The 19,507-nt window shown below is 39.9% G+C and overlaps 1 protein-coding gene across 1 annotated transcript; it reads left to right on the forward strand.

Annotated features, from left to right (window-relative positions):
- Positions 1-3,611: 3,611 nt before the first annotated feature.
- Positions 3,612-11,976, forward strand: LOC140942792 (microtubule-associated protein 1 light chain 3 gamma-like). Its single transcript, XM_073391792.1, has 4 exons — positions 3,612-3,772; positions 3,884-3,939; positions 4,097-4,203; positions 9,246-11,976. The coding sequence occupies exons 1-4, from the start codon at positions 3,712-3,714 to the stop codon at positions 9,406-9,408; spliced, it is 387 nt and encodes a 128-aa protein (XP_073247893.1). The 5' UTR covers positions 3,612-3,711; the 3' UTR covers positions 9,409-11,976.
- Positions 11,977-19,507: the final 7,531 nt, after the last annotated feature.

Genomic DNA, 19,507 nt, shown 5'->3' on the forward strand with positions numbered 1-19,507 from the left:
CATACCCAAGTGTCTCTTTTGTTTGCGTCTGAACTGATAAGTCTTCTCATATTTTTTAACTGGTTTGCGATTTGTTGAATAGCTCCCGAATTAATTAATTAGGTTCTTGTGAAAAAAAAATGCTCCAAATTAAAAATTGTTTTTGTTCAAAGGAAGGACAGAAGAGTTGATTGAAAAGTAATCTTGGCTGGGAAAACTACACTTTTTTTTTCGAAAATCAACTATGAAATTAGTTCAAAAGGCCTTTTTCGTTTGTTTTCACGGTGTCAAAACCGGATTTAATTTGTATTTTTGCACACGAATCCCTGGGCAAATGGAATTTGGAAACAGTGTTACTTTTAGTCGGAGTGGGGGAACCTTTGAGATACAAGAAGGAAGCTTTCCGAGTTGGGGCAAAACCAATGACAAACTCAACTTACATTTGAACGACCAGGTTGACGGTGATCATTGAGATGCGGCCCAAAAACTGAATCATTTACTATCACGGAGACTGAAGTGACTTTAAAACAATTATTCACCTGCCATAAACTTGGGATTTGCAATCACCTCGTGGATGCTCATGAATATATTGGTTCCTGCAATTTGGAGGAAAAAAAATAGCCATTTATCTGACACCATATCAGGTAATATGGTCTATATGACCAGCCCTAACTTGGATGATTATTGATAAGATTCGCCACTTGCACATCTCCCTTAATGCACGTTATTTGCCCCCCCCTCCCACCCCCCCCCAAAAAAATTTTGCATGACCTTTGGTTTTCATTTCTTTCCTGGATACAACAGCCGTCCCAAGAGAAATTGAAAACAATGCTTATGCAAAATTTGGGGGGCCAAATAAGGTGCATTATTGGAGATGTGCAAGTGGCGAATAATAAAACACTGCCAGATGTAATTGGTTTGAATCCCGTTCAAGCCTGATTTTTTTTTTCATCAGGTGCAGACCAAAAAGGTTTTTCTTGTTTGTTTGTTTTGTTATCAATAGGCAACACTAACAGAGAGGAGAAGTCGTTACGTCACGTTGGAATTGTAGCAAAATTTTTGGATGACAAAAAACCGAAAACGTCACTTAAAAGTCCATTCGCACTATTTCAGACTTCACCGATCTTATTCAATTTCATTCAAGGTGATTCCTTAGTAAAAGAACCTAACATACATTGTAGATGAAACTTGGTACACTGATGTAACAAGTCAAAAATATGATTAAAAAAAGTAATAAAAAGTGAAGGTCACCGCGCAGCTATTTAGGACCCTTTGACAAAAACCGCGCACAGCCCAAAATTAGACAAAAAAGAGAGGTTTTTCGGATGATGCATGTGGTATCGCACAGAAATTGACTTTAATGTATCGTTTATCCACTTACGTACCAGAAAAATGCCTTTTACTGCGCTTTTCACAAACATGCGAATTCTGAAGTTCAAAAGCCGCCTTCACAACTGCGTTTTCGCTGCCGTGAATCATCTTAACGGATCTTTACGCAAACAAAACTTTATTTTAACGGGTTCAAAAGATCATGGTTTGTGATTTGTGATTGGTGGATTTCGATCCATTTTGTGTGTTTGTGTTTTTCAAGGTTCGTTGCCTGTGATCGTAACTATGATTGACGGTAGCGAAAAACGCAATTGTGCAGGCGGCTTTTGAACTTGAGAGTTCGCATGTTTGTGGAAAGCGCAGTAATGCCCTTGTTTTTACTTTACGCTCCAAAGTAAAATTAAATTGGACACGTGCTATTCGACCAGTGATAGCTCAATCCGTAAAATTTAGTAAAATTGCCGTAAAACTGAACATAGATTTGTGCAGTTTTTGTTCTCATCGAAAGAAAGCACTGTCCTTATTACTGTAAAATCATGAAATAAAAAATGGGGGTCACAGTACTCGTTTTCCCGGTAGCGAGCTGCAGGAAGTGGGCACCAAATGCATTTTCTCCGATTTTTGAGAGAGCACTGGGGCGAGTTTCAAAAATGGCATCTACGTGAAAGGGGAAGAAAGTATCAAAAAATCCATTTTTACAGAATTTACATCGATATATCACATTAGGGCACAATGTGATAGAAAGAGCGTTTAAATGATAATCAAAGTGAGCAGGAAGTCGAACTCAGCAACACGCGTACTGCTTCCGTTATGGACATTCCCAACACATTGAGTCTCATAAGAAACGACCGCAAGCAAAAATTCCAGTAGCTTTTCTCTTCAGTAAACTTCATTTTAATAATGTTATTTACGGCGGCCATCTTGTTATGCGCAGTAAGAGATGCGCCGTGCAAAACCAGCGAATCACCTAATTTGGCAAATCTTGGCGAAATTTTCTTTGGGACCATATCTAACGTTATCTACTAGTAATGTATCGGTCAAATCGAAGCTTCAACATGCCCCCCCCCCCGGGCAACCCCCCGGGCATTTGACTGTTTTGAAAATTATTGTTCAAATTCCCCCCTACCCGGGCCAAAATGCCGTTCAAATGCCCCACACTAGGGTCCATTCAGGTGATCAAATGCCCCCACCCCGGGGACATTTCACAGGCACAAAAATGACGGAAGGACGACGGAAACGCCTTCAGTTGTCGAACAAAATCTTTATGAATATAACAAAAACTGAGCAACACTGTTAGCGTATTTAATACGAACAAAAGTCTCGTGCAAAGCGGCGGAAATTGCTGCTACAAGGTCACTGAATGCTCAGCTTTTCTTCGTCATGCAACATACAAAGCGTTCTATAAAAAAAGATCCCACCTATTGAGATTACTACATCATGACCATTTCACTGACATGGATCATCGCTCACCTTATTAATTAACATACTTGCAGTAGGTCAAAGTTGTTGACCGTTTTATTTTATTTTATGTTGTTGCATTGAATCGCCGATATAGGTATTGTTTTTCATTGTAAACACAACAATAAAATACATTGATACATCCAAAGCCTGAATCCAATATTAAAAATTTTAAAATTTAAATACTTCAAATACGGCACAAAGCTTGTTTAGGCCCTTTCCTCGTAACCAATTGGCCACAAAGGCACAATAACACCGTGTCCCCCATGATAGCTCGCCACGCCAAATATTTTACATGAAATCGAGGGTGGAGTTCAAATTCCCCACCCCTAAAGCATGGGGATCAAATTCCCCACCCCCTGGAAGACTCTGATAATCAAATTCCCTCCTCCCCGGGACGGCAAAGGTGTCAAATGCCCGGGGTATGCCCGGGGGGGGGGGGGGCATGTTGAAGCTTCGATTTGACCGATACATAAGTTTGGAAAATGAAAGGGACAATTTTTGTGTTGTGTTAACCTACTCCATGAAGCGGGCTCGTGAAATTAGGAAGTTTCATGTGAGTGGTGCAACGACGGCAAAGAAATGTTCAAAATAGCGTGATGCACGTGGGAAGTTGTTGTTTGTTAATATAAACGTATCATTTTTTTGCCGATCTCCTTCGTCGCCGTCGTCGTTGGTTTTGCTGTCATCCACTAACAGTGCTACCATGGTAACGTGACGTCACAAATGTTTTCTGTCGCAAGCTGAAAGTCGACAAACCTGCCGAACCACGCAGAGCAGTCAAGGGACTGGGCTCCTCCGCTGGCGATCTAACAAGGCTTGTGATTGGTTAGTTGCCAACTGGATAGTTGCGAAAGAGGAATCTTTTTTGGTCTGCTGAAGTGTGATCGTGTACGGACGTGGTTAACAAATTAATTTTAGGCTTATTCCAGTGTGACTTATTCCATGAATATGGGTGATAACGACGCAAAATCTGCAAAACCGTTCAAACAGCGAAAAAGCTTTGGTGAGCCATTGTGTTGTGAAAAAGCGTTATAAGACTTATTTACATATGGCAGCTTTGTTGTTGTTGCGTACGAAAGCACGTTCATGAACGCTGCTCTTTCTGTCATTTCAGTAAGTAGAAGAGATGAGGTGGCAGGGATTAGAGCAAAGTTTCCATCGAAAATACCAGTAAGAATTGTGCTTTGTTACTTCCACTACTTAAGCAAACATTGTCTATTTCTATTGCAATGTACTTAACTTATATTTGGTCCAAGTTTGTTGTGTTTTCTCAATTAATACAAAATGTTCATGTAAAAATAAAAAGAATATCCTTATCTCACTGTAGGTTATAGTTGAAAGATATCACAAAGAAAAAGATCTCCCATTACTCGACAAGACAAAATTTCTCGTCCCACAAGAGCTGACAATGAGCCAGTTCGTCACTATTATAAGGTGAGGAGTTTAAAAGCCATAGTTTAACTGAAAAACTTGCTCGAGCCGATTCTTTGTGTGCAGGTTCTTGTGTGATTATATCAGTCTTATTTAACTAGCAACTTGCCAGCCAGCAATGCAAATTTCTGGCTTTAAAAAAACTAGAAAGAAATTAAACGTGAAGGTGAATCCTCAAGTCACTGAAATATCAACTTCCAACCCCAGCTAAACCAGGTGCCTAGTGTACCATAAAAGTTTGGTAAAATGTGCATTTAAAAATACTGACTCTACTCTGTTGTTGAATTGATTAACCCTTTCACTGCTAGACCAAATTAACTAATCTGTGTTTGGTTTTACTTTGAAAATATTATTTGTCTTCTTTGGGCATTTATAAGTCATTCTGCATTGATCAGGTTTGGGCTTGATGACCTGTCAGACAAAATAATTATTATCATTGGCAAGAAGTCCAGAACTGAACAATACCTCTTTATTATTTTACTTTGTTTGTAAAAAGTAACAATATTGGGATATTTAATGAAAATTGTCAACCCTAATTGCCACCACATACACAGTTTAAATCCTTAGATCTTTGTGTTTGGGTGAGGGGTGAGGGAGACTGTGGACTGTAGGAAAATGGCATGTGTGTAATATGAGGATAGCAAGTTTTTTCCCCTTGTTTGGGAGACATGGATGATTCTAACATGAGAACGTTTTGCTAGTGGATATTCTAGATATATTTTCACTCGCAGATTATCAAAATCACTCGCATTTTGCGAGTTTGCAAGTGTTAACTTTGAGCCCTGAAGTGAACAACTTAAATGTTAATGAGCTGGTGGTTCTACTAGCAGAAACAATAACAATAGCTCTACTTGCTCTAATGCGGGCAATGTCCCTCTGCCTGCCTCAACTGGGCAATTCCAGAAAATATCCAAACCATAGTGTGGACTGCTTCCATATCTTAACCCCCCCCTCCCCCCCCCCCATCTTCATTGTTAGGTTGATAGGTTCACAAGAAACAGTACAGACATTGTTGATCTTCGGATCAGTACAGAAAAGCTTCTTATACCTTTCATTTCTGTTATTTCTTGCACAAAGAAAAAATAAGTTTTAAGCTCACTGCTTTTGAAGGGTCATTATTTTCGAGGGGTTGCTACTTCTGGTAGTTGTCAAAACCCCTGAAATTTTATTGCTACTTTCAGGGGGTTGTTACAGTACTTTCGGAACTTTACATGTATTTTCCTACCCTCTTAGCCATTTCAGATATTCAACTAAAGGCTTGAGGTTGTCTATTCAACAACAACTTTTCTTCACCATCTCTCAGGATCTCTAGATCTCCTGCAAGATGGTGCTCTTCTTTGTGGTATGTGCATGCTTGTGCCCCTTTAAACACATATCTCTGAATTCGTAAACTTCTGATTCTTCTGATCTAAATCCCTCATCAGAGGTTAAAGGAAGGTGATGGTATGTTTGACTAATGTTCACCTACAAGGGTCAAAATAGTCCCAGAAGAGGGCATGTGCTTACTGGCAGTGAGTAGTCTGTACAAAAAAAGACCAAACGTACCAACTACGATCAACTACATTCAGACAGTGGTTTCACGAAAACCGAATGTCCATCAAAAACCATGTGCTTGCAAAACAAAACCATTCATCATAGCAGTCGCGTTGTGTACGTGTATAGCGACTTCTAATGTGTGGTTCCAGAAAATATCCATACCCCCCCCCCCCCCCCATGGAAGACTCTTTGATTTGCACCTCCTCCCCCCTCACCCCTCAGGATTTTCCCGTTCCAGGGGGTCCTTGATGACCCCTCCTCCCCCCAGGAATTTACAGAATTTTTAAACGGGAACTTCGCTTACCACCCTTTAGAAATTCAAAGTGGTTTGGGCACTTAAAAACAAAGAAAGTGAATACTAACTCAGTTACGAAAATATGGTAGAATTTTATTACAATAATGCAGTGTAAACTTTTGTTAAGCTTATTATTCAGCCAAACTTTTAGCTTCTTCGCCATCACGTTTGCAAATTATGTCTGTGTTGTTTTTATGTAAGCTTATAAGCTTAAACATTTGGTTGCAAAGTTTAAATGTCGATTGTTCCAGGTTTTTGTGCTTACTCTGACACGAAGGCTGTGAAGAGAACTTAAGTTTCACCTGCTTAAACAACTTTGCAAATGATACCAAAAAAACCCAGAAACTTACAAGGTTCCTTTCTGGCTGTGTATTTTTCTACACATTTTGTCAGTTTCTTCCGGGTGATTCTTATTTAAGGGCCGAAAACTTCACTAACACATACCAACATGGTAGGTTTCGTGAACATTGTCACGATTGCAGAAGTAATTTTACTGGCCAATAAGCCAGGCCTTGTGAAGGTCAAGCAAGAAATGGGATTGAAAGTACTCTTGTCTTATTATATTGTTTATGAGTTATACTACCCCCAATAAACATGGATAAAACATGAAACCTATCAAAAATGTGTTTCCTACATGTAAAGGTGGCAAAAAAAGATACTCAGTGAACAGAAGTGAAAGCACTTTAGTGTTGGTCAGACGAAAACGAGATGAAGACAAGACTCCAGTTATGTCCGCCATTTTAAATCGTTTTGACTTCGTTCCAAAGACACATTGTTCTTCTGGAGATTGTAGCGCTAGCTAACTAAAAAAAAAAGCAGAAACGTTAAAGCTCATCTCTATGGCCCGGAGTACCAACTTTTGTTTCATAACAATGTACATAAGTATGTTTTGGTTCTTCAGATCACTCATACATTGCTTTCAATGTTTTGTGAGTGGTTCGTCACCCTTTGGAAAAGTAGTTTCTCACAAACCCCTGTACTCCTTGGAAATATTTACTGCCTTTGAACCCTCCTCTTCAGAATTTCCAACGATCTTCCGGGGAGGGGGGCATGGATATGTTCTGGAACCACAAAATCTGCACAGGCACTTGCCATCAGTCTGAATTTGCTGTTTGTGAAGTCATTCAAAATAATCCACTTAGTAGTTATAGTTCTCATTTTCTCATACATTTTAAAATTAAAACTGTCATAACTTCTTAGCTTTTTAATCAAATCGTAGCAGTATAATCAAAATCTTAATCTTAAACCAATCTTAACATTTTGAACTGACCAGAAAATGCAGTTGCATCTATAGGACTTGAATATGTTGCATTCCAGTGTCGAAATATAGTTTTTGTTTCCACTAAATGACAAGTGACAGCCATGTAACAGACATTGCAAATCTGTGGTAAAAAGATGGGGTCATTATGCTTATTTTTACCCTGTGTGCCTGGCTCTAAGTCTCCCTGATTTGAGACCAGAATTTATTTAGTTGTGTTAACTTTAGGCAATGAAAGGATATAATCATGTCAAATATTGTACCTGGATGAGTGTTAGGTGACAAGATCTCTAATTGCGGGTGGAGCTTTGTCTGAAATACAGTCGACTCCCGATAACTCAAACCTTCAAGGGAAATCGAAAAAAGTTCAAGTTATCGGGAGTTCGAAGAAAATAGCCAAGAGTAAGGTAAAAAAACGGTTTTTACTGCACAGTGAACATTTTAATCACATTTAATTGTAGAAATGTCAAGTGAAAATTAAAAGATACTTCTAGATTTTAAATCAGAACGTAACGTAACCAAACATAGCCTAAATAGAGCATGCGTTTTACTGTTTTGAGAAGTAAAGCTGCTTCACGTTAGCCTGTGACAATCAACATGAGCCTCCATTAGTAAACTACACTCCTACAACACGTTAACAGGAAATCCAAAATTCAATGTTTCGGACGCCAGTAGACGGCTTTTTTCCCGACTTTTTAAGGGCTCAAAATGTGGTTCAAGTTATTGAGGGTAAAATTAAATAGAAAATGACCTGAGGGGAAACGAAAATTGGTTTGAGTTAGCATGACTTCCAGTTATTGAGGGTTCGAGTTACCGAGGGTAAAATTACAGTAAATGTATGACGGAAATCCAAGGGAAATCGATTTTGGTTCGAGTTAGCGCGAGGTTCGAGTTAGCAAGGGTTGAGTTATCGGGAGTCGACTGTACCATAAAATTCCAAAAGTAAGCCACTCCATGTATAAGCCTGTCAAAATCGAAATGCAAAAAACCTTCTGTTAAATCGCCCCTCCGAAAATAAGCCCCCCAGGAAGCTTGTACTTGGAATTTGCTCTCGAATACAAAGTAAAACAAAGCAAAAATAGTAAATTTCCTTCCCACTACAAGCAATTGTAGCCCAATCGACTTTGAAACACAAATTACCCTCCATACATAAGCCCGTCGAAAAAATAAGTCCCTCAAAAAGGGCGTTTGAAAAATATAAGCCCCAGGGCTTATGTTCGGAATTTTATGGTACTACTTTTTGTTGTTGATAGCATGTCTTGGATTCTTTGAGTTTCAATGGATGGGAGTCTTATTCTTTCCAAGAGATCTTGATAAGATGCACTTTTATCTTAGAAGATGTACCTCAAAGCCCTTTCGTTGACTTTCTCGATTTTAGCAGTGTTTCTTTTTCTGTAGTGGTGCCAGACTTGGTTACAATATGGCAGTATAAATGAGCGATAAAGTGATTTGTTGGTTGTAAGTGGCAAAATGTTCTTCAATCTGTTCAGAGCACTTATCTGAGCACTTACTTTGCGACAAATACTTGAAATGTGATCGTCAAATTTTAATTCATTATCAAGGACAACTCCCAGAAGACAAGTCTGTGATTTTAAAGTCAATATCAGCTAATTTAAAGTTCAGTTGCCAAGTACCGTAGCCTGATATTTATCTGGGTTTGGTTTCATGCCATTTTGAATAAACCATGAAGTAGCATTCTTAAAGTCACCCAATTCTCATTTTTGTCAATAACCCTGCAATGCTCCACATCCGGGGATTTTCAATTTGTGTCAGTGAACTTAGCTCCATGTGTGATTTATCTTCTGGTGTGATTTAACGTTCCTTACATTTACTTAAATGGGGAATAAAAATAATCTTGAACAGCCCACCATGCATTTAGTGATGACCTTACGAGGGAATGTTAAAATAATATTTTCTACTTTATGGTTATACACAACAATTTTTTTTGGTCATCAGGAATCGCATGTCATTATCATCAACACAAGCATTTTACCTTATTGTCAACAACAAAAGTTTAGCAAGTATGTCCATGACAATGGCTGAAGTTTACAAGGAGGAAAAGGATGAAGATGGATTCCTATACATGGTTTACGCTTCTCAAGAAATGTTTGGCCTATGACCTGCAGGAATGGTGGAACATTTTTATGATATGTTGGTCTTTATCAGCAATAATCACCATCAGGATGTAGATATCTCTTTGTGAAGTATAGTGCAGTGGGAATTGGATTCCTTGTTAGCTAAAGTCAAACCATTCCTCAAATCTGAAAAGCCTTCATGAAGGACATGTCACAAAGTCTCATTCTATTTTATGATAATTATTCATGGTATTGCAGATTGACGGCTTGTGTTGTGTGCCCAGTTGCCGGCTGATCGTTTTGTCATACCACAAACAGGGTTTATTATTAACTTACCAGTTAAATGGCAATATTTGTATTGATTTGTGTATTCAGTTGCTTTTCTTCAGTATACGAAATATCAATAACATATTAATAATTGTTATTAACAAAATTAATATTTGCTGGCATCCAGGGAGGCCATGAGTATTTAAACCATTGCTTGAATAATTCTTTCTATGGGCAAAGAGTCGTCAGACATGCAGCTGACAATTAGTAGTTTTGCTAGTTTCTAAGTTCAAAAAATGAAGTCTGTGCAGCAGATAATATGTAGGCATTTGATTAGCCATAAAATTAATAATGATAACTCTTCTTTTGATGGAGACAAGTAAGTGCAGTACAATGTTTAGCTTGTTGAGTTGAACTTTATCAGGACGTACTTTAATTAGCAATAATTTTGTTATTGAATGAGGCTGAGTGCTGTCAGGCCAAGGTGGATAATACCATCCAAGATCTGCACAATTCTTCAGATCATACGATAGCCAAATCCAATAATGTGTTTTATTATTCATTCACAACAATAATTCTTACTTTGAAAACATGCCTGCTTACCTTGATCAATGTTCCTCAGCAAATTCTGGATACAAAGAGATTACCTAGTCTAGCAGTTATTCTTTCAATTCTGCTATATTTCTTGTTTGGAAAACGTTTAAATTTTTCTGCCATTTTCTCCAGCTCTACCAAAACAGCTGAGCAAACACAACCTCTTTCCCAGAAATGTTCGGTTGTCATGCCTGTTTCTGGCGAGCTTATCCAGTTTTGTCGTCTTTTTGTTGGATGTCGCAAATGTGTTCCAAATGTGGTTATTGCCAGCTTGTTATGAAGAATTAGCAAGGGGATTTGAGCCAATCAGAATCAGAGAAATATTTTAAATGAATTATTTTTATTGTAATGTTCTTAAGAAGGTGAGATTCTGCCGCTTTGTCGTCTTTTTGCTGGATTCGTAAGTGTGTTCCAAATTTGGTTATTGGGAGCTAGTTATGAAGAATTAGCCGGGGGATTTGAGCCAATCAGAATCAGAGAAATATTTTGAATGAATAATTTTTATTGTAGTTAGACCACCAAGGTGATTTTCAAAACTGAGCTGAGAGGCTCCTTTCTGGAGCTGTATTGGGATGGAAATGTTAAATGGACAGAGAGGGAATCTTAGGGCGTTGGCCAGGATATGGGGATTTCACCTCAGTTATTTTTAGAGGTTGTAATTAAATGGAAGTCTAATTTCTTGCGCAACTGCCTCAAAGTAAACAATGCAGAATATTGTAGCGACAGCACACCAAGACAGCTTACTGACCCATTATTCTTTCTTGACACCATTGAATAAAAGTATGCGGACCTCTCCGCAAACCAACTTCCGATTATTTTCAAGCGTTCAATTGGCCTAAAAATAACTGGTGAAATTCACATATCTCAAGGGTTACCGTGTAATTTCGATGGAGATGTTTAAATTCGGTTGTTCATAATTAATTAGATAGTTGAGGTTTTCCAAACTCTAATTTCATCTTTCTTTAAGTTTCTAATGAATCTGAACAATAAATGAATTATCCCGTAATGTAATATCATGATACATTGAGCATTATTCTTTTTATGGAATACAACCTTGATTTACCTTGACAGGAAATGAAAACAATCCAGTGTTTCTAGTAGAAACAATTTGCACATGTATATCCTGTTTACTCGATTAAACTGCCGTAAAATTACTAATAAACGCCGCATTCATCTACGAGGATTATAGGAAAGAAAACTTGGTACAACTCGGTAATCTAAATCATCCAAGTTCTATCTCAGCTAAAAACCGAGACTTTGTAAGAAGAAGAAGCAAGTACTTCAAAATCTCTATTTTAACTACAAGCAGTTGCAGTTACATCTGACATGACGTCTTCTGCAAATACCTAACATAACTGTGTCGTAAGTGCAACACCAAAAATTGGTGACTGTCAGTATCTTTGTCTTATTCTGATGGCATTGTTAGAGACAATGACAGGTCAGTCTGTCAGGTTGTTCTCCGTACACTTCTATACTTATCGTCAAAAACCTTTTAACGGGGCTGTGTCTTATCAGGGGAGTGGTAATCCATAAAATTGTTGAAGTGTTGGCTTTCTTAGTGGTTCGTCTTTTAATTAATTTTTTGACGAGATATTTGCATAACAGTAGTATCATAGTTGTAGTGTAGATATTGTAATTTGTTATCTGTGTAAGAAATGGTTTCTTTTTTCAATAAACAAGGCAAAATCATGATTGTTTTAAAATACTAGAATCAGTATAGGTATTCAAAGTGAATAAAAAGACTAAACCAGGGGGTGAATTCACTGTTCTCTGTATGACCTGAGATCAGAGTTTATTTAATATTATAATGTCAATTTGTGCTGCAAATATACCTCTTGACTGAATAGAAGAAACAGTTTATTTTCTCGGTATTTAAAATGTTTTATTTCAAGTAAGATAATATCCTATCAGGTCTAAAGGCAGCAAGATAAATGCTCAGTGATTTATATTGACCTTCAAATTGAATGCAATCGTCAAAGTGCTGAAAAAGAAAGGAAAAAGGTTAAAGGCTGGGTTTCACTAGCGACAGAGTCTGAATCGGAGTCATTAGCGGAGTCGTAAGAGCGCTTATGACCTAGTGAAAATCAAAAATTGGAGTCGTAAGCAGAGTCATAAGCGCGACGTAATCGGAGTCAGAAGAATCAGAACGTTTCCATTCCTTCCGATTCCGCTTATGACTAAGTCGCTTACGTTCCGCTTATGATCTAGTGAAAACCAGATTGTCGAAGTCGGAAGCAGAAGCGGAAGGATAAACCAATCGCAATGCACATTCCCCCCTTTGTGATTGGTTTAGTTCTTCCGCTTCCGCTTCCGACTCTGACAATCTGGTGTTCACTATATCATAAGCGGAATGTAAGCGACAGAGTCGTAAGCGGAATCTGAACGCTGTTTTCAGTAGATCATAAGCTCTACGCTTCTGATAACGACTCCGACTCCGTCGCTAATGAAAACCAGCCTTAACAGATCAGAGCTAACCTCTCCACCCTCACCCCTAGCCTCTCCCGCAGGCGTTTTTAGGGGAGATCGTATTTCTTCTCCCCTAAAACGCCTGCGGGCGAGGCTACCTCACTCCCCGTCAGTTTACAGGTAATCCTTCTCAAGTTCTTAAGCGCCCTCACCCCACTCTCGACTCGAAGTAATGAGCGCCTTTTCGCTTATTTGAGCATTTTACGTTATTTTAGTTTTGAGGTCATTTTGAAGAGCTCTTTCGCAAGTTGTTACTAAATTTGCAATTTTTTTATTGTAATTGAATGGCTTGATACAATATATAAAACGGAATGAAATAAAGTAGCTAAATAGTACCATAGGGAAGGTCAGCCGGACAGACCAACTTAAAAAAGCAAAAAAAATTATCAAAACATTTCAAATTATGGATGTCAACAAAAAGTTATACTTTGGTGCTTATTTTGGGATGTGATACACCAGCTAAAATTCAATATCTCGAAAACTAAAACGTAAAACTTGGGAGTTGTACACTTTTAAAAATTTCAGGGTACCACACTGCAACTAACTTGGGAGGATAACCTAGTGGAAAAATTAACTTTCTAAGGGTGAAACCGTTACCGATAATCCAGTAGTTTACATTGTCGCCCACAAATATGATCACAAATGAATTATAAGTAAACACAACAAGAAAACAAACGGCCAAACTGTTCAAAATTATCCATAAGAACTGACCGAATGGGGGCGCGGGGAAGAAATGTTTCAATACGAGATCAAAAGGAGCAACTCGCGACCTATAGAAAAGAGGAAGCCGTTACGTCACATTGCCATGGTAGCAAAATTTCTGGATGACAACAAAGCGAAAAGCTCATTCCGCCCACTGTTTCTAACCTTATCGATTTATTCAGTTTCATTTAATTTGTAAAACTTTGGCGAAATTGTCTGGGGTTGAATCCGAGAGGACCGTTTCTAAGTTTAGAAAAAGGAAAAGAAAATTCTTGTGCTGTGTTCACCAACTCTATAAAGCGGGCGCGTGTAAGTAAGAAGTTTCAAGTCGCAGACTTGCAACGACGGCTAAGAAATGTACAAAAAAAGTGTAATGCACGAGCAAAGTTGTTGTGTGTTGAATTCCCACACGTGCAGTACATCAATTTAAGTGAGATAATCCATGTGTTGAAAGTTTTCGTTTTTTTAGTGGTCAGTCACTTTTTGAGTGCTAAGGTGTTCTGAATGGAGGTCAAATCCGGGTTTCGCGACCCTAAAAATGTGTACCTTTCCCCTGAACAGAAGTGTCTCTTAAAAAAAGGGACGAATGCAAAGATTATGTGAACATTTTTGCGGGACCAAATTTTGTGTCCCTTGAATAGAGGTCTTCTAAAGGATAGGTTCCGCTGTGGGACGAAAGCTGTTAAAATCGTTGGTCTCTAAAGACAGGTTTTTAAGACCAGGTACTGTGATAGCAGACTTCAGGTAGAGGTACTTTACCACACCTCAATGAAGCATTAACTCCCCGGGGGTTGGATACTCCAGCTCGTTCCTGAACAAACTAAATTCTGGGTAATACTAAAGCAAGGTAAGTAAGTATTGAGGTAAGTATCCCACCAAAAACGCACGGAAATAAACATGCGCAAAAAGAAAATAAGCTACACAGTTAAAACTTGGAAAGCACCGACGAGCATCCATAGGAAGGAAAACCCCAACGTGCTCACAGCAGAAACAACGTGCAAAAATCCCGGCCCTATGAACAACACTTCTCGACCTACCTGGCTCAGTCTGAAAATGAAACAAAAAGGCTAAAGGCTTAGAAGCACTAAGCCGACAATAGCTAGATATTCATAGCGCGCGTGATCTCGACAAGATTCTCAAGAAAAGCACAAGGTACCGAAACGTAGGTTTAGGATTCTTCCAACCGACGTGTCAGTCAATTAGCGCAGAGCCAAGAGACTGGAACCCCGTAACGTTGGAGTGCCATACACTCGAGAATCCGAAACAAACGAGGGCGGATCAAGAAGTACTGTCACTTAATCTATATCTCCCATGATTCACCTGCAATTTCAATAAGTACAGTCACATTCCCTCAAAGTAGCTTCCCTCGACTTCTATACATCGTTGCATTCTCATCCCAAATTCTAAAAGCCTTCTCGGTACTCTGTAGCAGGTATGAATGCACAGCTTTAGGAGCAAGGGCTGACTTGATTTTTGGACAGAGCCAGAAATCGCACGAAGACAAGTCGGGTGATTATGGTGAATGTTCCATCAAACGGATAGCATTGTCATCAAGGTACGTCAGTGTGATGCGAGCTTTGTGAGCAGCTGCATTGTCTTAATGCAACTGGATTTGAGATCGACGTGAAGTCCGTACTGTTGACTGAATATGAAGAAGAAATTGTGGTAAAACTGAAGTTGTGTAATATGTGGCAGTGATTGTAGCTTTGTCGGGCATGATGTCAACAACAGGCCTCTGAGTTTTGAAGAAATTGGTGAACATTCTCTTCTTGAAAGGAAACCTGTTTTCAGGAGCTCCGGGCGTGGTTCATCTTTGGCCAACCACACCATGTTAGAACGTTTATCTTTCATAGTGAAGAAGGAAATCCAACACTCTTCACCCGTAATAACATCAGAAAACCTCTTAGGGCCTTTGGTTCAAATACTTGAAACCAATTGCGGCAGATTGCCACCCTTTATTCTTACTGTTGTCCGCAACGGGTGAGGGATCCATCTAGCGCGTCACCTCTTGAACCGACCAAGCTGCTCATGGACGATAGAATCTGAATGTTATAGTTGGGTCTTTTACTATTACTGCTTCGGCTCTCTCCACAGAACTGTCGGTCACAAACGTCCGTGGCCTCCAGCACGTGCTTCACCTTCAACGCTCTCTCTGCCATCAGTGAAATGTTGAATCCATCTGGAAACTGTGCAAAAAGAAGGTGAAAGGTCCCCATAAACCGTCACAAGCTGTTCATGGACAGGCCTTGCTCGAAAACCTAATTTATAACGAGTGTAAATGTAGGAATCCCTTCCCTTGAAGGTTCAGCATGTAAATAAAAGGACCTGGCAAATTCCACAAGGGCTTTATATGAGCACTAAATTTTCATAAGACCCATAACAATCAGCTGTTACTGAGGTCTAAAGATTAACATAAGAATGGAGAACACTGTTGCTTGGAGAACCTGAGTACTGAACACACTTCTTTTATAGTGTTCAGTACTCGATGGAAAGAAAGTCGACTATAAACGGCGTTTAAACCGGCCGTAGGACACAGAGTGGCTATGAACTAAAGGTAAGGGAGCTTTTTGAATCAATATTTCACGTAATCATGATTATTCTTAGCGTTGTAGATTCGAATACATGTGATGAAATTCGATCAATAAGGGCCCGAATCACGAGTAATAATGCAAGAAATCTCGACCTTCGTTATCTTAAAGGCTACTAGTACAGATAGACAAACAACAAGACTTCGTACCTTTAAGATTTTTGCATTTATTTGGCATTAGATAATAAACTAATAATTCTAGTATATTCCGACCAAATGATATCTGAAGCCCGAACCCAAACATAGTGCTTTTGGGCTGCCTGTGGTGGCTTCAACATACGTACTACGCGATAACAGGCCAGGAGTCCTTGGTATCAAACAGTAAAGAAAACAATAGCCTGCGTCGCAGACACTCTGAAACCCTCTGTTTTCAGCGTCAGACGGACTATAAAAATGGTTTACGCGATACGTGGGTTGCCTGCAACGCAGGTTAAGAAAACAACCTCTCAGTAATCCCTACTGGGCACGTAGCTTTGCAGGACCTTTCGAAAACTGAAACGTGCCCGTCTCTGTGCTGATCATTTTTACGCTTAATCAAATTAATTTTCATGAAGTCTTCAAAGATAGTAATATCTTTAACTCTAAGATTAACAGGAAAGCCAACTAAAAGGATGAACAAAAAAAGAATGTCCCCTCAGGATGAGGAAGTAGTGTTCAAACTTAAAGTAATATCGACAATCCGATCGTGAGACAAAGGCTGCTCCCGCCAATTTTCTCCGCGCACCCTCGACAACGCCCCTGACCATGCACCAGCGGAGGTCCTGCGGAGGTTCCACCCCAGCGGATACTATAGCAGACAGACTCAATAACGGAAACAGAATGGCCCTCGTGGACTGCACGGTCGACAAGCTCCATCAAATAAAGAGCAACTTGAAGTGGAATTTGTCAGAACAAAAGGAACACCAAGCGTAGATCGAGCCCAAGCCTTCCGAATCTTCCCAGCGCAGCTGTACTACTGAACCGTGTTAGCTGAGCTGGACTCCAACATAAGCTCGTCATAAAATGAGGTTATAACTACAGCTACCACTAACACCTCACAATAAACATCTTGCTGCGAAACAAATAGCAACATATAGCGCCTGCACGAAAATGGTAGCTAAAAATTGGCTACCGGCACTTGTCAGCACCATGGCCGAACTGCCGGCATACCAGCTAAACGCGGCCAGATAAGCGTAAGTGGTTGCAAAAAAGCACTCCGCCCGGTAACAACAGCAAAAATACGAGCTGTACACAGGCTAGATACTACGAACATAGAGTAACATGAAAAAAAAAACAGGCGTTCCTAACCTGAAATCTACGCGCAAAGCCAGCATGGTATATTTCGGATAACCAATTGAAAGAAAACAGAAGGCTTCCTTCTCTAAAACAACTTCTGGTCGGGCCCGGGAATAATCAAATCAGACCTCACTGGTAAATAAACAACGGTCACAACAAAAGAGGCAAATCTAGAAGGAAGTGGCTTCAACAAAGGCCAGAAGAAGGCGGACGGCCATTCAGGAACGATAAGTGTACCAACTACGCAGTACTCACAAATAATAATAATAATGTTTATTTCTTATATTGCGCAGTCTACCATGCGATAAAGATATGATCGAATGCGCAATACTCACGTGCGTGTTTAATCAAATCCACAACCAAGGAAACAGGAGGACAAAGCCAAATATTCTCTCCTCGCCAATCCAGCAAAAAAGCATCGACGGCACTACAGCCCGGAGACATGCACTTAGAATTAAATCTTGGAACCTGAGCATTTTAGTGAGAGGCAAAACGGTCAATGGAATGCGGACCCCATTTGCAATCCAACTGGGCGAAAACCTCCGCCAAATTCAAAGATCAGTCGTCCTTATCAAGGAAACGACAGTGAAGATCGGCTCTGAGTTTGAGGGAATCCACTGAATCCACTGAGCATTGATCTGAATGTCGTTCTCTAAGCAAAGCGAAAAACATATCTTGCTAACGACTGAAGATTTTCGGCTTGGGGCTGCCAAATGATGCAATTCTGGAAGCGTTCTCATTATCAGTGAAAACCGCTTTGACCTTCTAATTCCTCAGTGGAACAACATGCGCTTGAATAACACAGAAAATGCCCTTGACCTCCCTGAAATTCTAACTTGCTGGCTCTCAAACGGAGTAAAAATACCACTGACAGGCTGATTGTTGAATTTAACTTGGAAACGTAGTCGCTGGCATCGCAGAAAATAACTGCTCCGGGGGAGAACTTTGGCTGAATCCTGTATCCGTTAAAGGCCTCCAACAGAGGTCCAGAAATAGGAAACGAAGCATCTCAGCCGGATCGCGCTTGGATAGTAGAATGAATCTGCCTGGTAAACAGCCTAGCGATAGGGCCAACTGCCAACAACGAGTTGATGAAACCGGCCACCCGAGTGAGATCTAAAAGTAACGGTACGCGAGATAATAATGAAATTGAGATTGCTCTTAAGCTTGGCTATTTTCTTGGGAGGAACTCGAAACTGCATTCCAATCTAGTCGATAACGAAGCCTAACCGCTGCCCGACTTGCATAGGCTCCAACTTCGATTTCAGTCTCCTTGTTCAATTTTAGGCCACTCAATTTGCATCAAACAAGCCGCAATCGCAGAAACCCCCTCTGGAAGCCCCGAGATAGCGTCGTCCAAATAAACAAAACAACAATGGCTTTTCGAACGCAAACGCTTAATTAAAGGCCTTCGCAACGTCGTAAAACAAAAACAAGCAGAGCTTAAACCAAATGGAAGGACCTTGAACATGAAAAAACGAACCCTACCACTACAGGGCCAGGAAAACCCCAAGAACTTCTGTTGCCGCTAAAAATATCTACCTAATGGTACCCTGACTCAAGATCCCAGTTGCAAAATCAGAAGTCCTGCTAAAAAAATTGAGACTGCTATGCAAATCCCCGTACCAGTTGAACGAATGCGTTAAAAGGCAAGGGTTTACATGCCGGAGGTCAATGACAAGCTTAACTTTTTACCCTCAGCTACAGACAACGGATTCACGCAGTTAAGCAGCTCAAAATGCTCGTCAATGCAGTCAGCAACCAATAGCTTGGAAATAGCTTCCCCAACAAAGCTGGGGCTGGGACGGAGCTTTGCTTATTTCTTATAAAACATGGATCAGGAACTCTAATGGAGGGTAACTTGTGACCTTTAGATATCACATCAAGCACAAAACGGAGGGCACTAATGGTAGACTCCCAATAACAAACAGACTGTTCAGCAGGCGGCCTTTCATACCAGAGGAGCCCTCAAACCAAGCCCCACTAATCAAATAATGAATAATGAACGGGTACTCATCAGTTTCCACAATGTCCACATCAATGTCAGAAACAGTGTCCTTTAACGCATTAAATGGCCAAAATCCCAACGCTAAAAAGAAAAGAAAAGAATCATCAGCGATAACACGCCAAGGGAAAAAACTAAGAACAAACCACTCCTTAAATACCCACTAAACAGAACACCCAAGAGACTGCATACCATAACTAAACAACACCCGTCCCGTTACGACAGCTACAAATGAAAGGATCCTAAA

The sequence above is a fragment of the Porites lutea genome, chromosome 7, assembly GCF_958299795.1.
Source record: "Porites lutea chromosome 7, jaPorLute2.1, whole genome shotgun sequence".
NCBI classification, from domain to species: domain Eukaryota; kingdom Metazoa; phylum Cnidaria; class Anthozoa; order Scleractinia; family Poritidae; genus Porites; species Porites lutea.

Bases quoted from the DNA above. Each gene is read 5' to 3' on its own strand.
- LOC140942792 (XM_073391792.1), top strand. From the start codon at position 3,712: ATGAATATGGGTGATAACGACGCAAAATCTGCAAAACCGTTCAAACAG. The intron at 3,773-3,883 runs GTGAGCCATTGT...CTGTCATTTCAG, and splicing joins CAAACAGCGAAAAAGCTTTG to TAAGTAGAAGAGATGAGGTG. The intron at 3,940-4,096 runs GTAAGAATTGTG...ATCTCACTGTAG, and splicing joins AGTTTCCATCGAAAATACCA to GTTATAGTTGAAAGATATCA.